Source organism: Netta rufina (assembly GCF_964035555.1).
Source record: "Netta rufina genome assembly, chromosome: 1".
In the NCBI taxonomy this organism is placed as follows: domain Eukaryota; kingdom Metazoa; phylum Chordata; class Aves; order Anseriformes; family Anatidae; genus Netta; species Netta rufina.
The window spans coordinates 101,924,433-101,943,369 of record NC_140123.1 but is presented as its reverse complement, the minus strand read 5'-3'; the positions used below and the strand labels follow the sequence as shown (position 1 = coordinate 101,943,369).

General features: G+C 40.4%; 1 protein-coding gene across 1 annotated transcript in view; it reads left to right on the top strand.

The window, feature by feature from the left end:
- Positions 1 to 18,937, top strand: part of APP (amyloid beta precursor protein) — a 217,069-nt gene that overhangs the window by 96,147 nt on the left and 101,985 nt on the right. The window contains exons 4-5 of the mRNA XM_084283723.1: positions 4,483 to 4,595; positions 5,699 to 5,892. Coding sequence (XP_084139849.1) covers positions 4,483 to 4,595; positions 5,699 to 5,892 — 307 coding nt within the window. The remainder of the gene's footprint in view (positions 1 to 4,482; positions 4,596 to 5,698; positions 5,893 to 18,937) is intronic.

Sequence of the window (18,937 nt, the reverse complement as noted above, 5' to 3'; positions counted from 1 at the left end):
TGAACCATAACTTCAGGTCTTGCAGCACAAAATCTGTTGTTGTTCCAGGTTTTCAGAGAACAGAGCATGCCTGGCTCAACGGGAATTATTCAGTAGTAAAATGTGGCATTGTAACCTGTGGCTGCAACCTGTGGTCTGTGGCAAAGCTGTCTTTGAAAGACGTGAGCTGCCCCCACCCTGGGATGGATAGGCCAGGATGTGGCAGTGTGAAGAAGTCTGCCGCAAAAGTAATGAAGAAATGGGTATCAGGAAAGGGATTAATGAAATGAGAGTTGTGAAATGAAATTAAGCTGTGACTTACTACGCTGGCACGATTTGTCTTACAGGGACATTTAGCTCCTAAGTGAATACCGTGACTTACACATAGCTGGTAAGAGGCACAGGTTTGAGTTGGGAGCAAGCAGCTTAGTCTCAAAAGAGCCCTTGACTGAATGAATTGTAGGTACAAGGTTTTTTGTGGGCTTCTTTTACTTGTTTGTTTTCAACGTGGTAACTTGATCTCATCCCAGAACTCCCCATCAGGACTGTTTGCTCCAGGGGGGTCAGGGACTCAGAAGGCGAAGCCCCCTGGTTCTCTGCAGAGCTTCCCTGCAAGTAGGTAAGCACCTACTGCCGAACAAGTGCTTCTTGTGTGTGCCTCTTGGATTACTTTGAGGAAGCTCCATGATTTATGAACTCATCAGAAGACAAGTTGTGCCATCATGTTTTATTATTACAGTTACCTCAGCAGACCACAGGTGTAGGGCTGGAATCAAAATACAGGAGACCTTGAAAAAGGCAGAGGGATAAAAAACACAAAAACACGGGTAGATAAATGCAAGCCCAACCACAGCAGTGTGCCAGCAGTGGTGGTAATACCACTCCTTTGTGGTAGGGATTGAAATGTAAGCTTTGCCAACCGTTCTGCCATTGTCTCAGCTGTGGCTTGCCCCCTGGCAGCTGACCATGGGGCGAGGGGCTGGTGGGGACGAGGGGACACCGAGGGGACAGCGGGGCTGGCGGGGCTCACGGCACTGCTGCTGCCTGGGGAAACGCTTGCCCCATGGCAGCCTTGCAGGCAGCAGGGTACCGAGGACAGCCCGCTGTGACCCCAGGACGTGATGGTGGAAACGAAAACCAGTGTGGGGCCGGGGTGCTCCATCAGTCAACAAAACGTGAAGGCCCTGAAGCAGCTTGGTCATGCCTTGTGCTGCTGTCACCCCTTCCTACTGGTGTTCTCTTGCAAGAGGAAGAGACAAGCATTTGTCTTAAGGTTTTTTGGAGTCTGCTTTTGTGCTTGATGTAGTTATGGGTGGTGATTTCACTTGGTTTTGAAGCAGCAGCAGGGCACGGAGGTATTACATTTTTCCCCGTATTTTTAGAGCTCATTGACATTGGCCCCCGCTCTTAAGAGGCACAGGATTGCTCGCTCTTCATGTGTTTATTTCCCCTGAGTAGTCTGTGGGTGACTTGTTCAAAACAGCAAAACAGTCCCCAAAGGCTTATGATTCAGCAGCACTGCAAGTTAAATGTGTACTGGAGTAACACAGGTAGAAAAGAAGCTTGTCCACAAGCCAAATGTATTTAAAGTGCTATTTCTGGTAGACCTGTGTTTCTCTTAGACCAGCCCAGGCAAAATAAATGTTTCAGTTGCCAACTGAACTTCATTCAGTTCATCAAGCTGCCACTTGAGCAGGGATTTATTAAAACAAGCAAACAAACAAACAAACAAAAAAACAACAAACCCACCCACCTAGAACAAAAATGCAAAGCCTTGTGTTTAAACTTCAGTTTATTACTGAAAATTATTATAAAAGGGATGAAAAAAGTTGCCAAGATGTAATCTTTGTGTGTAAAAATAATGGGCAGAAATTAATTTTATTTGCAATGAAAAAACAATTAACTGAGGGCAACAGGAATCACATGTGAAGTTGCAAGTGATCGGTAATTCCCCAGCTACTCAAACTAAGTCTAAGTAATTTATTATACTTCTGTATAATGGAGTCTTCTGTTTAAACAACTGCCCTTCTCCCCAGCTGCTTCTGAAAAGGGGGGCTTGTTCCAGTGAGTTGTTTATCTCTGTGAGACCCAGCAATCGGTTGCAAAATGGAGCCTCACTTGAAGTGAGAAGTTGGGTTACCATGAGGATGTGGTTACCTTGTTTTCAAGGGATCTATTTTGTAAAGCAGATGTATATTATGTATATAGAAGTCAAATCTAATTCCATACTTTGAGTTATGTCAAAATGTCTGATATTTCTTTAGTTTATTAATCTATGTTAAATAAATCACACTTTTTAAAACTGCACGTTGCCAGACAGCGTTTCTGAGTGACACCACCCAGAACTTCTGATGTATAGCTTTCCACCCTATTTTTGAGGTGTGCAACTGAGTGATACATCAGCGTTTGTTCCTTTTGCTGAAATGGTGTAACCTAATTCTGCCGAGAATGTAGGTGTCTGCCCAAAGAAACTGTGGATGTCCCATCCCTGGAGGTGTTCAAGGCCAGGCTGGATGGGGCTTTGGGCAACCTGGTCTGGTGGGAGGTGTCCCTGCCCATGGCAGGGGGTTGGGACTGGATGGGCTCTAAGGTCTTTTCCAACCCAAACCATTCTGTGACTCTGATTATTTTTGAGCAGTGAGCTATATACTATTAATTGGCTTCTAGTTTTGCAACAACAATATTCTGACAACACTATAGGGTGTTAAAGTGAATGGATTATGAGAAGCATAGCTTCTAAAATCTAGTCCATTTTGCTGGAGTAAAATGAACTTCATGATATTTGCCAATTTTACAGGATTTTTATCATTTTGTAGAAATGTTAAGACTGCTCTGAATGTTCCACATGCTTGAACAGCCGGCACTGTGCAAGTGCAGTTCTCCATGAAGGGTTATGTCCTATGAGAGCAAAGCAGACATACTCTGTGAGAAAAACACCCATGTGCTCACATAATGCTCAGGCACTTGGCTAAATGGAAGCACCAGCCCTTTCCTGTGAACTGGGTCATTTTGGGGGTGTGGCAGGATAGTCCCCCACTTGAAGACTACTGCTAAAACCAAGGTGTAAATTTATTCAAATTGCAGTGCAGGATTTAGGTTGGATACCACTGGCAGCAGAGATTTTTTTAGCAAAAGCTGCAAATTTTGTATTTCGGATTATCAGAAAGTATTTTAACTCGTTATTTTTACAAGCTGATTCTAGACTCCTCTAGAAAGCATTTCTGTTAATAATTGGCAAGCCACAGAGTACGTTCCGCAACGGTAAAGGTAATAAAACCCTTTTTTCCTAGTAAATTAACCAACTGGCTTTTAAAGACCTGAGATCAAAAGCACTGAAGTAGAACAGGGAACTTTGTGTGAAATATTCGTGGGGGTGATTAGCAAAGCTCTATACATATATTTGCTGAACTGTGCTTTCCCCCAGCGCATGGGGCGTTGATTATTTTTAAAACAGGCTTTGTAATTGTAAGCCTCGAGGGCTGTTTCATCAGCTCCCCGAGATGACCCTCTACCGAACAGAAAACTTGCGCTCAATCTCCTTCCGATTCATTAACTCATTATTGTATGTGGGCAGCCACTGGGCCATCTTGGTTTGGGCATTTAAAACCTACGGTAGTTTTTTGGAGCTCGCAGCCAATTGTGCTTCGGGGAGCTGGTAATTTATGCCAGCTGAGTCATGCGCTTTCACAATGCAGGGGCTGCTCCGCATATCAACTTCTTGAAAGCATTCCCTAATTTTTCCTTTCAAAATATTTTTCAGGGGGGTTGGGTTCTTTAATTGCAATGCCAGACTTGTATAGGATTAGTTATGTTAGTCTAATAAATCGTGTTGTTTATTAGCTGGGTTTCTTTTTAACCATAAGTGCCGAAGCTGTGAGCATTATGTACTTCAATAGTGTGTCCTGCTGCTGAAGGTACCACGATTTCTTTGGTTGGTTCTGTACATGGAAAGGGCCTTTTTTCCCACTTCAGTCTGATCGGATAGGCAGGCAATCAATGAGCCATCATGTTCCCTGGCTTCTGAGCTCCACTGGCCTTCTTGGCTAACCTGAATTCATCTGGCTGATGAAATGAGGTTGCAATAAAGTGAGAGGCTGCATCAACAAAAATGTGGACAGTTAGTGCTGTAGTTAAATAGGAATGCTCTAGAATCATTTAAAGCAATGTGTTAATGTCAGATTTATTTTGTACTGGAAAAGCTGTTAGTATTTCAAAGCACTTCAGACCCCTTCCAGAAGCTGGATCCCACCATCTCCTGCCTTCACGCTGCACCACATGCGTCTTCAGTGGGTCTATCACGTTTCACAGAGGGCACGTAGAAATTGCTGTATTATGCTAGACTAATGTTTTCGTAATCTAATACATCTCTGGCATCAAAGGCAGGAGCTACTTTCAAATCAAAAGTTTGAGCATTATGGAAATGGAAGCACCATTCAGAAACTGCACTGCTCAGGAAGCAAAATAATTACCTTTTTTTTCTTTCTTTTTTTTTTTTTCTTTCAGTGGGCGAGTTTGTGAGTGATGCCCTTCTGGTACCAGATAAGTGCAAGTTCCTTCACCAGGAAAGAATGGATGTGTGTGAAACTCACCTGCACTGGCATACTGTTGCTAAAGAGGTATGTTAATCTGCCTTAAGATTTCCTACCTTCTTTTAGAACTGTATCACTATTCCAGGAGCCAGCAGTGTGCCCTTGTGGTCAAGAAGGCCAAGAGTATGCTAGGGTGTATTCAGAAGAGGGTTGCCAGCAGGTCGATGGAGGTGATCCTGCCCCTCTACTCAGCCCTGGTGAGGCCATACCTGGAGCATTGTGTCCAGTTCTGGGCTCCCCAGTACAAGAGGGACGCAGAACTACTACAGGAGCAAGTCCAGCGGAGAGCTACAAAGACATTTAGGGGACTGGAACATCTCATTATGAGGAAAGGGTGGAAGAGCTGGGCCTGTTTAGCCTAGAGAAGATTTGAAGGCCGAGAGGGGATCTTATTAATGTATATAAAAGTAGCTTGAGGGAGGGCATTAAGACAACAGGGACAGACTCTTTTTGGTGTTGCCCAGAGACTGGACGAGAGGCAATGGGCACAACCTGAAACACAGGAAGTTCCAGCTGAATATGAGGAAAATCTTTATTGTGAGGGTGACAGAGCACTGAAACAGGTTTCCCAGAGAGGATGTGGAGTACCCTTCTCTGGTGATATTCACAACCTGCCTGGTTATGAACCATCCTGTTGCCCTCTTAAAAATAGTGTTTAAGGCACCAGCTTTCATGTATGTGAATTCTAATTTTAAGTGTTGATCTGTCTCACAATGAGCTGTTTCATAGTATTAACACCTCAGGAAGACAAATAATTGTTCCACCTTCGGGTCTTCTGTTTTTGAGGCAGATCCTCTGAAGATTTTGAGCAAGAGCATATAGAGTCACCAAGTATGTGGGAGGAGGGGAGTCCTTCCATAAAGGCAAGGACTAAAGGGCAGGGGAAGGAAGAGCTGCTTTCTTGCCATGGTCATGCAGACACAGACAGGGAGCTACGTAGAGTGCAGGTAGTGAATGCACAGGTGACCATGCTAAGTCATGTTTCAAAATTCAGAAATCATGCTGTTCACCAAGTTCAACTGCCCAAAGCTGTACGTGGCCCCTTACATTTTCTTGAGGACTGTGACATTTTTTTCCAGCTTCCTCCATCACTAAGATTTTTTTTTATGTATATATTTTAATTTCTGTAGTCCTGTAGTGAGAAGAGTATGAATCTGCATGACTATGGCATGCTGCTGCCCTGTGGGATTGACAAGTTTCGCGGCGTGGAGTTCGTTTGCTGCCCATTAGCAGAGGAAAGTGACAATCTTGACTCAGCTGATGCTGAAGATGATGATTCAGATGTCTGGTGGGGAGGCGCAGATGCAGACTATGCAGATGGAAGGTAAGAGTGGCTTTTTCCCCTTCAACTTGCTATTATCATCTTAGAAGAGATGCCAAAAATTTGTCTAAAAGATCTCACTGTTGAAGTCCTGCTTGTAATGGAAATTCCAGCTAGAATGGTTAAAAACCATGTGTTCCCTCCCTCCCTCCCTCATTCCCTTCCCCCCCCCACGTAAAACCTTATTGCTAATACAGTTTTTGCACTTTCTACATCTTCATCTTTTTTTTCTCAGTGAGAAGTATTGCTGCATTTATAACAAAAATGGTTAATTACATAATTTCTTGACTTCTAAATGACCAATACTTTTCTCTAAGGTGCTTCTTGTGGAGTCTGGGGGCACTGCAGCAGATACTCATTTGACAAATGTTGGAGGTTTTGAAATGCTTTTATTTATTCTAGGTGTTAGCTGTGTGTCTTTACTACCATAAGAATATTTTTCTGCTATTTCTTTTGTGTGACACAAAAGAAAATCTGTTTTGATGTCTAGCCTTTGACAATAAGACTAATTAGTATGCTACAGCTAGATGGAGTGTGGAGGTTTCCTTTGCAAGACAGCCCTAGACAGGAAAAGGACTTGGCTATAGGACACTCATCTTTAGCCCTTAGCATCTCCTGCACACACAGGCTAATTCTGAGCCAAATGTGGGTTGTGACTGTTGTGATTGAGCAGTCCAGTCCTGTCAAGACCTTTTCATATCACTCAATTGAGTGCCTTAGGCACCAGCTGTGAGAGCAATGAACAATTTTATGTCCTTGCAACTGAATTTAAACCACTATTTCAAGATAGTTTTCTTCATAAAATCAAGGTCTACATTGAAATTTTATTTGTGCTCCCTAGACTTTGATCATTTCATACTGTGCTAGAAAGAAAAGGAACCACTTCTTAGGTGATGATATTGTGTCTTTTGCAAATAGTGATACAAAATCCAAAATTTGAGACAAATTACAAGCATTTTCAAGGAGAAGCATGAAAATAAACTGGGACCAAATGAAGTGAATAATGCAGAAAGTTAATAGGTCTAAATTTTGTGAGTTTAGACTTTCTTAATAACCCAGGTGAAAACAAGTTCAGGAACAGGGTAGAGGTGAAGGACAGTAGTTGTAGTTAGGTGTAAAGAGAAGACATTAAGACAACGAAAAGTTAGGAACAGCTCCTTGATGGGCATCTAAATCTTCCCTGATGAGGCATTTGTTTGTATGGCAGGGAAGAGTTCTTCATGAAAAACAGAATGAGTTGAATCTATTAAAATTATTATTTCTGGTTTTGTCTCATAAATGAGTAAATTGTCTGGGCTGTTGGATTAAGAAACCTACATGAGGCAACATTGTGTCTTCTGTCTTGACATGTTTAGGGGGTTTTCTGATTTATATTCCCAACAGTTGTCAAAATGTTGCAATTTATAACCTTTTTGTTGGGATTTGTAAACCAACCTTTGTACTGTTGCCCTGTCAGCTCTCTGTGTTTTGTTTAACCTTTGATTGGAAAATACTCTCTTAGAGTCAGAAATGAGTGCAGATTTCATACCCCATTGCTTTTTCCCTCATATATATATGACAGATACAGAAATGTATAAAATAAATCTTATATGAGATCTGTTATCTAGTACCTGATTTATTTATCTATATAATGTATACAGTTATAATATATATATATATATAATTTTTCTTGTATCTGCTCAAAGATTCCTAAAATATTTTAAATAGAAGAGCACACAAGGGTGTATATAAAAGTTTTGGTTAAAAGACCATTTATTTCTGTTTTTTTTTTTTTTTCATGTTTGTCACTGAATATTTACTTTACTATTCTAGTCCATTTTGTTCCTCTTGAAACAGTTTCATCTGTGAAGAGAGTAGTTAAAGAATAACTTCAGTATTTTGTATACTCCATGAATAGGAACTGGAATTGCATTTGAATCAATTTCCAAAATTCCAAGTAAATACTGCTTTTTTTCCCCCTTTTTTTACTTTTTTCTTCCCCTCCCATAGACATGCATGCAAAAAGAAAATGACAGAATCCTTTTATGGGGCAGTCGTACTTCAACTGCAGATGAAGAGCCTAGCAATTTGTAGTTCCCTTACACCGACTCACTCATATTTCTTGCTGCCTCTTCAGCTTCCAAACTGCATTCAATTTGTGTGTATTGGAGCCAGAAATCGTCTTGAAATTTAGTCATTAAAAAATAAATAAATCTCATGCAGCAGTAGGTGGTAGTTCATTTTTTTTGTCTATATTTTTGTATACTTTTATATATATATATATATATATATATATATATATATATATATATATATCTCCATACATATATAAACATGTTTGTGTGTGTGTCTATATATGTATGCCTTAGTCCTAAGCTGATTGTGAGGGAGAAAGGAAGTGAAAGGTCCCTACTTTATTTTCCAGTATTTCCCTACTGGTTATTTTCCAGTGCTAAATTCCCAGTATTTTATGCTATTAAAGTAACTCCGTTTGAAGTGTTCACTGAAGTTTGTATTTTTAATCTTAAATGAGTGATCTTATATAAACAATGTTTGTTTCAATCCAAAGCCTTCTACACTGGCCTGGGTTTGTGGCTGGCGTGCCACAGCATTTCTGAAGCAGCTCTTACTGGGCTGATTTGTTTTTCCATTTCTACCCAAAAGTCAGGATTTCAGGCTAGAACTCAGTTCCCAGTAGTACATGAGTACTTCAGTAGTAGCTCTTTCTTCCAGTTTACCTTTCTGTTGTTGTTCCCTTAAGGTCTACCTGTGTGGTTGGGTTCTGTCGTACAAGTAGGGCCTTGTGGATGCTTTTGCCATGGGTATCTTGCTGTCTTCAGTGTTGGGAGTCAGCAGGTGGTCCACCAGAGCATGGCCCACTCCTCCGACTGGGGCAGAAACCATCCTGTTGCTATCACCCGGGCTGCAGGACTGCATATTTCTCGCTCCTCAGTCTGTAACCTGTGCCATCAGGGTGTGTGGAGGCATTTTGTGCTGCCACGTTGTCACAGGTGGACGTTTGTCCCACCCTGCCTCTGACCACCAGTGGAAAGGACACGGCTTGCCTCGTGACATTGCTTGTTGGAAGTGCTTGGGAAAAAGACGGAGGGTGTGCTGCTCTGAAGGATGTGGCCCACCCCTCTTGAGTTTGCGAGGCCAAAAGGCAGGATCCACCCGTGCTTTTGAAATGATGTCACATCGTGCTTGTCCTGAAATAGCGTGCAACTCTGACTAAGAGGTCACAAGCGTTTTCAGTGGTGGCGTTCCTTGCTGTTATCCACACCTTTAATTAAAACTTACCTTGAAGACTGCCTGAGGGACAGCCAGATGCAGGTGCTGACTTTCAGTAAAGCTGCAGAGATCACCATTTATAGCTACAATTCAGTCAAATGACCTAAAAGCTCTGGCTGCCCTTGAGACGCAGCGCAGCCTCATGGCCTCCTGCCCGTACCTGGACACTTGTTAGGAGCTTTGGCATCCTTGATGTCCAAGGCCAGACATCTTCAGGAGTGGGGGTTGAGCTAAAAACTTCCATGTGTTCTGGCTACATCTGTCTCAAACATGCCCCTTCTCATCACCTTATATGAGACCTCCCAAGCTTTCCTTTCCACCTGGAGAAGAGGTTGGTGTCATTTATCTCTCTGTTACATCAGGGTAACTGAGAGACAGTGTGGCTCTTGTTGAGGGGTGTGTAGAAGGCTTTTCCTTAGGATATTATTCCCATGCTCAGAAGCTCAAGATAGTTCCTTAGCTTCAATTAGGCCTTGTTTTTCTAGACTGTCTGAATTTATTTTCAAGATCCAAAATACAGGATTTAATTTTCTCATTGTTTTTCCCTTGGCAGGTTGGGCCAAATTAACTTTGTCTGTTCAGCGTATTTAATGTATGTTCAGCCTGATTTAATGATTTGGGGAGTGTTCTAAATGTCATGTTGTGGGGATTAGTGTGTATTGTAAGGGCTTGGTTTACAATTCCTCATAAACTTCTGCCAGGCAGAGTTTTATGGTTTGTTCATACCTGCCCTTAGGATAGTTAATAGAGTAGATTTTTTAAACTAAAATAAATAATCCAAAAGGGTTGAGTCCACTTCATGCTGAAAGTCAGACATCTGCGAAGTAAGACCCAAATAAAAATTTGTGCTATATAACATGGTGGTCACATTGTACTCTGGTTTTGCAAGGCTGTAACAGACTGACCTTAAGGGTGAGTGGTCATGTCCTGGATGCTGCAAAAGTAGTTGTTAAAACACTACATCTTTTTTTTTTTTTTTTTAATTTCTTAAAGAACATGTGCGTTTTTTTTTTCCTGTCAGTGGTAGGCATCTGGAAAAACTGACTTTTCTTAATTGCCTCCTTCAACCATAATCCAAGAAATCCTGAAAAGCTTTTAAAACCAGCCTTTTTTTTCCTAATGGTGAAAGCAGAATAGTATGTGTGGCTGTTACACTGAATTGTTTCCAGGTGAGACCCTATGCTTTTAATTGTCAGTTTGTTAGAGCATTTGGGGAAGAGGAGTCACAGGGGTTGACAAAATTGCTTTGCTGAATAATTTTACCAAGATTCTCATTTGACACAGAGGAACTGTACATTTCATTTCTTTCACTTTCTTGCTCTTTTTATGTCTTTATGACACAAGTTGTACAAAGATGTCAATACATGTTTTACCTACTGTCTTCCCTTCATAAATGCCTGCAAGTTAACCTGAGCATCAAATGAGCTACAATCGAAATTCTCTGGAGTGTTGTCATCAAATCAGACTGTCACAAGGTGCATTTAAATTGGCCACGGTCATAAAGTGCCCTGACCTGCTGCAGTAACACACTAAGTCCTCATGGTATGTTATGCTACTGACTTGACATAAATTAGGCAGGCCAGACAAGCAATTTGGATGTCTGCCTGCGGAAATATTTATGAAAAATTCCTGAGTCTAAACAGTGACACATAGCAAGCAAATTTAATAGGTAAAAGGTGATGAGTATACAAGAGTCAGTATAGTAATTTAAAAGTCAATTTTATGGGCTTTTGCCATTGCTATAATTGGAAAATTGTCTTCCCTTTTGTAAGTGTAACTCTGACTAGCTCGTGCTTAACTCCCTTTGTCTGAGTCTCTGCATCACGGAGCAGCGGGAGATTTCATGCAAGCAAGAGCCATGAAGCAGCCGATGTTTTAGTTGTGATACAGAGCTGCAGATGGTGTGGCTGCTCTTTACTGTTCTCTGCACTTGGGCTGTTCATCTACAAGGACTCTCCAAAACATGAAATCTTCGTGTCCCTTTTCTCCCCTTTGCATCTCCCTTTGTCCCCCTCACCCTTCTGTTTCTCCTGTTCATCTCTTCACATACACAGATCCATCCATCCATCCAGAAAATGCTTTCAGAAATAGAGCAGGAAAGACAAGCCTTTCGAGAGATTATTTGACAGGGACGTATTTCTGCCCCCTGCATATTAGTTGATGAGGGAGATCTTAGTTACTTTTTATTAATCTTCCTTATCTACAAATCCTGCCAGTACTTCACTCTCTTTGGCATTTGAACTAAAGCTGGAACAAACAAGCACAGCTCCAACATGGAGAAAAGCTCGTTTGACAAAACTGGAAGGTGCAGGTGGTGGTGTCGACACACGTTGCTTCCTCCCATTTCAGAGAGAGGTTTCTGTGTCGCTTCCCTAGAGAGCCTTGTTGGATGGGCCTTGGGCAGTGTCTTGTGCTGACAGCCAGCAGCCAGGTGTCCTTCTCCTAAATGTTTCCACAGCAAGGCCAGCTCCTATGTGCGATAGCACCCCTGTAGCAACGATGGCACAGGAGCTGGAGCACCAGCATCCTCATGAGATCCAGGGAGTGCTGCAGGCCTGAGGAGAAGGCAGGCCCGGCCTGCTGGCTGGCTGTGGAGAACCGCTGGCAGAGAAATACGAGTACTTGGAGACTGACATTCCCTGAGGTCCTTACTGCTTCTTAAATCCTTGATTTCTACCAGTTCGCTCATACACATGCTAGCATCTTGTGGCATTTTGGGTCTTGTCTGTTCTTTCTTCCTCCTCTCCCATCGCTTTTACTGTTAACGTTGTCCTGCAACATCTAATCAAAAATCAGTAGCTTAACTGGGGCCAGCTCTGAGCTCAGAAGATTTGTCTTAAAAATGTAGAAATAGGATAACTGGCATCCTGAAGCTTTTGCTATTGTAAAGCTGAAAAAAGTGGTATTGATCAAGAAAAAGGAAGGTACCGAAGCTAAATTCTTCATTTGAAACACAGTCACTGGAGGAAAAAGAAAGTTAACATTCATTTTGTCTCGGTTGAGTATTCATCTATTTTCAAGCCATCTTATTAATCACATTAAAACAAACAACAATGAATTCTCTTTGATGTAAGCTTTTTCATTAAATTGGAAAGTCAATTTCTGAAATGTCAGTGAGAAATCCTCCAGGGGAAATCTCCTAAATGATTATTTAAAAAAAATCACCACCACCTCCACTCCCCAGATGCTAGTAAAACTAAACCAGACTGAAGCTAACAAAGGGTCTGGACTGCAGGTTCTGACTTAAAAGCAGGAAATGACTTGCTTTTGGATGGATAAAAAAAGATTTCCTTCTTTCCATCTGTGCTGACTGAGCTGCAGGCGGTTTGTACCCCTGCAAAGTTAAAGAAACTGAACCTCATGGCAGCAGTGGTGTGCTATTGCAGTGGTGCAGGATCTGTTTCGCGGCGAGCTCAGTCATCTGTGAGACAGGAGCAGGGATGCAGTCAGAGGCAGTGGCCTCCTCAGCTGTCCTAATAGAAATTGTTCCTAATTGTAAGTCAGTGCTCTAACATTAATATAAGGAATTAAAAACATACTTATTTTTAATTGCCTTTGGCCCCAAGTTTGCCTTCAGTGTAGATTAACATCAGTGGTTGAAATAGGTGAACTTTGCGCTACAGCAATTGTCAATCACTAAATTTAGAGAAACTAAATTCATTTGGGGGAGTAAGTATTAAGAATAAGCATTCTAATGATAAAACTTAATTGCTTTTCTTTATGAATTTCAGGTATCATCAAATTACTGGCATAATATTACTGTTTATGATGAATATCTCTTGAAGTATTTTGTCCTATTAGCATATTCTATACACTTTTAATGTATTCGGTGTCTCACGTTCTTACATTAATTGTTTCTAACACTCATGTAGGCAATTTCTTAGTATTTGGGTAATTCATGATGTCTTATTAATAGCAATATTTTTCCCCCTTTTTCATGTAAAGGTTATTAAAATGAAATTCAGAAAGCATAGACACACAAGAGTGTTAATGACTCTAGAAAGACTGGTAATTGTTGGATTTCTTCTTAGGACAAGTAATGTTCAAATGGAATTGATGAAACAGCACATTGCTTTGAGAGGTAATTACATTGATGCTGAGTTGGCAAATCTAATCACCATTTGAGTATAAAGCCTTAACTGAAGTGATGGATGAGGCTATGGGTGCAGAGAATTAATTTAATTGAGGAAGTGATGAGTAAGATATAGCCAGGCTTTCGTGACCCCTTAAGAAAGCAGTTTGCTAGCTCTGCAAACCACCTGTATGACTTATGTGAATGTTGAGCCTTTTTCAGGAGCTTAATGGCATCAGACTTGCCTGTTCAATACATAGTAGATTTCCAAAGAACGGTTACAGTTTTCTGACCTCAAAAACCAGAGTAATCAGCAACAGCATTTTCCTTAAGTAATAAGCAAAAGCTTTATAAGCAAAAATGTTGTCACCTGTAATGACTGAAATGTTGGAGAGAGGTCCCCTATATACATATATATATATATATATATATATTTATATATATATTTATATATATATATATTTATGTAGTAATCAATTCAATAAATCCTTCTGATACCTCTACTAGATATTTTGAGATGTTCTTGTGAAATAATGATATATACCATCCTATTTCAAGCACTGTGCCCTTTATACTTTATGAAAAAAGTTGGAAGTGAGAAATTTGCAGTTGGGTTTTTCAACATGTATTACACCAGCATGACTGCATGCCAGTGAATTTGTAGCTGCGTATCCCTCCATAAAGTTAGCCAGCAGTTCCTGCTCTGTTTTACATTTCAGTGATGTAGGTTGGCTTTGTGGTCTGTACTAGAAACAAGAAAGCAGTGTTAGGGTGCTTTGTGGAAATGTAGGAATTCCTGCTCTTGTGAGGCTATGCTATTACAAGCATAGTGTAGTAAAGCATTTTCTGTATTAACTGTTTTTTTCTTTGCCTTCTAACAAACAGAACACATGAATGCATGGATGAAACGCCAAATACATATATTTTTTTCTGGGAGTAGAGGTTTTTAATCTTGAATTCAGGTGTTTTAGCTCCGATGGCATGATAGATAATGCCATTTTTCACATGGGATCTCTATTTTGATTACTGCCGAAGAAAAATTGTGACTTGAGTGAAGAAGAAAAGGTTAAAACAGTAACTTCTGCCATGGAAGTCTTCCATTAGGCTTGTCATCTTGTGGCTGTTATGAAAAGCTTGGTATGAAAGGTGCCCTCTGCTTTTTTCTGGCTGCGTGAGTGGAGATAATGTGCTCTGCAGGCATTCTGGCCACTTGGAGAAGCTGCTAGTGGCAGCTGTGTTTAGGAAGCGTAGATGGCACATTCTCTGTAAAGTGTTATGCAATGTCTTAAGTTAAACATCCAGAGTTATTACATGCTTCTGGTACTTTTTGTTTGCTTTCCCAATTGTAAAACAAAGACGTTTTTGTAGTTTGACCCTGTAGTTACCGAGTGAGGGTACCAAGGTGGTGAGTTCCACAGAGGCAAGTACTTCATTTGGTGCAGAGTTCACACTGTGTACCTTAAATAAGCTATAGGGGAACAGGTTGGACAAAGAGACATTGAATATAGTGCCTTCTGAGTATGGCAGAGGTGGGGTGGAAGCAAACATAATAGATAGCTTTTCTGCTGATTCTCAAGCTGGCTCAAATAGACAACCTACACTCTGCTGTCTCCCATCACATTCAGTCCTAATGTTCTTCTAGTAGCAGGATTTTGAATTTAATATTTATTAAATGTCAGAAGGCTTTGTGAACCTAGTGGATTTTGTGCATTTGTAGATACATTTACTTTTCTAGTTCTGAGTTTCTGTTTAGTATAAATAAAGAAAATGGGAAAGAATATGGGTTAAATATATTACTCTGACTTTCTTTAAAAAAACAAAATACTTCTTGCTGAATCTACCGTCTTCCAAAGGAAAATGTGAGAACAGTAACACTTGCAAAGGCATTGTTTCAGAGATTAAGCTAAGTTGCTTTTGGAAAAGTATTCTTGTGTATCAGTCAGCAGGTACCTTCTACCAATGCACTTGTTCAAATGTTACATGCTACCTCTTATCTTTTTAAGCAAGTCAGCTGTGGAAAAAAAAAAATATAATGGTAAAAATTATACCTTCATGTTTGTTTGTGGGGGGAAAAGATAAATGTGTCTCTCTGAGGGAATAGGGCAAGGAATTTGTATTTGCCTTTCTTCATGTGTTCTATTCAAAAATTAAATTAAAAGATCTTTAGTGCAACTTTTCATGGTTTCTACCAAAGTTAATGAAACCCAGCATATTTTTGCTATTGTTATTATACATAAAGGTTAAAAAAAAAAAAGCAGTAAAATTAGAAAGAGGAGAGAGATGGTTAGAAGCACATAATTCAGTTGTTTGATAAGGTCTAAGAACTCAAAAGCAGTCTATGTGACACTTCATGAAATAGCTAATTTCTTTTTTTTTTTTTCTATTAGGAAATGTGAAAATATATATAATTGCAACCCCTGAAGTAAGGGAAAGCAAAAAGGAAAAGAATTGAAAGTGACAAAATTAATGCCTGAAAAATGCTAGACAATGTGATTTGCTCATCCTGACTTGCTGTGCAATGGAAGGTGCCCCTGTTCTTAACATTTTAACTGTACCTTAAGTCAGGTTTGGATGTGTCAAATATCACATTGTTTTTTCTTGTTTTAAGATACCTGATTTACTAGCATAGTTTAATCCATCCCTAATGAAAATAACCAAGGTGGTTTTTAAGCGGTTTGTCCTTTTGTGGTCACTTACCAGGCGACCAGAAACATTATTGCTGAGGTACCTTGTGGGTGAGACTTTCAATTCTGTAAATCACTGTAATTTTCCAGAATTCAGTGCCAATAAGCCATTTAAAAGATCTGTTACATAGACTGAGGTCTAAGACGCTTGTCTTTCCTGGCACAGTGCCTGATCTCACAACTGCAGCACAGTTTAATTCTTGTCTTGTTGTTTCCCCCACCCTGCCCCAATACTGACAGGGATATTGGCATTTGTTGTGTAACTCCCTACTCTTGGACTTTCAAGGTGAATGGTGAAATCTTCATTTCACACTTGGTTTTAACTTTCCCTCTTCCACCCCACACAAAATCACCATGATAGTGCTTGTTTAACTTTACTCCCTCGATGTTTGGTTTCACACAGCTAGTACACTCACGTGTTTCTTGAAGTAAGCTAGTGTACGAAAGTCAAATTAATTATTGAAAGGTACAGTGATGTGAATGCTCATATGCCCAAGTGAACCATTGGCTTTGTTTTAACCTTTAGGTGGTTCCTGTGTTGTCTCATGTGTTTCATAAGCAGCACCATTCAGAGGAATGTGATGAGTGGGTTCCAATCTGCCTCATGAGAAATCTCATCCTCCAGTCAAAACAATGCAAGTTTTGGATAAACGTTAGGTAGAGCAGGTTGACAACAAATTTAGTTCCTTGTCCATTAGCTTTCTGATTTGCTTTTAGTCAAAAACCCGGTAATTAGGCTGGGTCAGGTCCACCCATCTTCCTGTTTGGATTCCAACCATATGCCGCACTCTTGTAGTTGGCCTTGTGTTTCTCTTCTGCATTTTCTTCTAAAGCAGTAGTCCAAATGTAGGTAGAGGTTCGCAGCTGGATCTGTCCATTCCCACTCCCACATTTAAAGAACTTTGTACTTTGGAGTTTTCCTGTATACTGGGATGAGTATCTGTGCTTATCACTAATCTTGTGGTGGAAACCACAAGAGTGATTTAGGCCCAAAGTTAGGGCCTAAACCACTGTTGTGCTTAGGCCCAGGCTGAATACTTGACAAGCTGGTCCCATCACAGGTTTCCTGCAGTTCATTTGAAGGGAGCTGCAGGGGTTATAGAGGCTATAGAGAAACGCAAGATCCTGGAAAGTGGGACGATGGCATCTGCAGAGCTGTAAAGGTTATGGATGCATCAGTTGCCCTCAGCTCGGCCCGTTGGGCTGGAAGGGCACAGGCTGCAGGTTACGTGCAGCAGCCGCTTCTCCTGTATTAATTCCCTCAGCTGTCTAGAGCCAACATCTATGGCCTCGTTCTCTGTAGGCAAACTGCAGCTTGTTACTACTCTTTATTTAGTTATTCTCCTGGAATTAGCTTTTCCCCAGCTATTTGCTCAGTCTTGGTGGCTGGTAAAAAACACAGTTCAGAGGGAGTCTATTTGCAATAAAATACAGTTGCAAAAGTTTTGTGAACACTAATCTCTCTGGATATCAAAACACCTGTCTTTCACACCTTTTCATTCTTTTTACACCCAGTGATGGAGTGTGTTTTTGTTCAAGTTGTTATTTGTCAAAATCGTGCTTTAAGTACATCCAAACAGATAAGAGTTTACTGCAGACAAAGGTGAGGCACTTCGCCCAAACCAATTATTAGTCCTCATTTATGTTATCCTTAATTGAAAGCTTTGCCAAATTTTTGTCTGAAGGTAATAGTTGCAGACAGAATTGTCCTCTTAAAATGTAGCTTATGCTGCAGTCCCAGGAGTCCTGACGCATAGTTAGAAAGAAAATTAATTGCTCTTTTTATTTGTATTCTTCCTTTGTCCCTATTGTAGGTTTTTCGAATACTAAAATGAAATTTTAATCTACTAACATTTCTCTTTTCTTGAACAGCAAGGAGTATCAATACACTTTTCCTTTGCTTTCCTTTACTTGTTCTTTAGTTATGTCTTCAAGAAATAACAGGACCATGCACGATTTTGTGTGAAGTGAATAAACAATACATTGGTGTCAGTTCTTACTAACGTGATGGATTAAGAAAATAAAGTTGTTAAATATACATTAATAAAACTGTGGTGTAAACATTGTTTGTAACTATATGCATGGGTGCATACTGGCAGGGGCTGTACAGTGGTATGTGCTTTAAAAACAGAAATATGCCTATTGGAGTCACTGATAAGTTTTTATCTAAATCAGTGTTTGGAATGGAACTGATAACTTCTTAGTGATGTGTGCAACTCCACTGTATCTGCAGCATCAGAAATAGTGCTGAAGCCTCCATACTTCAAATACTGCATTTCATCATGCCTAGTAGATGATTTCTACTAATGACCCACTGTACTGCTTGGATGCTTGGGGGAAGCGTTATTTTCATGATAAGGGATTGGATTTTAATATCCCATCCGTGGGGAGAATGAAACAGAAGGTTCAAAAGCATGGTGACTCCACCATAGTCCACCACTAAAGGAAAGCGCTAGCTCTGCTTGCAAGAAGTCTGCAGACAGGAAAATGAGATACGCTAATGTTTTATGTGGGGATTGCAAATATTTTCCTGGCTTCATTCAAGCCTAAGAATTTACCTCTCCATTGTTTACTGCAGAACTGTTAAGTTCAGATGATGATAATATGGCTTTGCAAATCTGTGAACTTGTCACTGTATCAAATAATTTTTTTTTGAACAGCCTTTGAAAAATCCTGTCACCGGCACCACTAAGCTAAGGCGAAATGTCAACAATATCTTGTAAACGAGACACTGCAGTCTGTGGTGCTAATAAAACCCAGGCTGGGATGGTATCGAGGGAATATATGAAAAAGCTGTCAAGATGTTGTGATTCCAGAAGAAACAAGATTGACTCATACTTGTTAACCATAAAGGGTAAAATGTAATAATAATAACAGGAAGTTAGCATGTCTGCTACATATATTAAATAAAACTCTCAAGACTTGTGAGAAAAATATCAGCATCCACATTCATCTTGTAGTAGACTTTCGTCTGAAAATGGTGGATTTAAACTGAACGCTGAGGTGAGCGGTGTGCACAAGT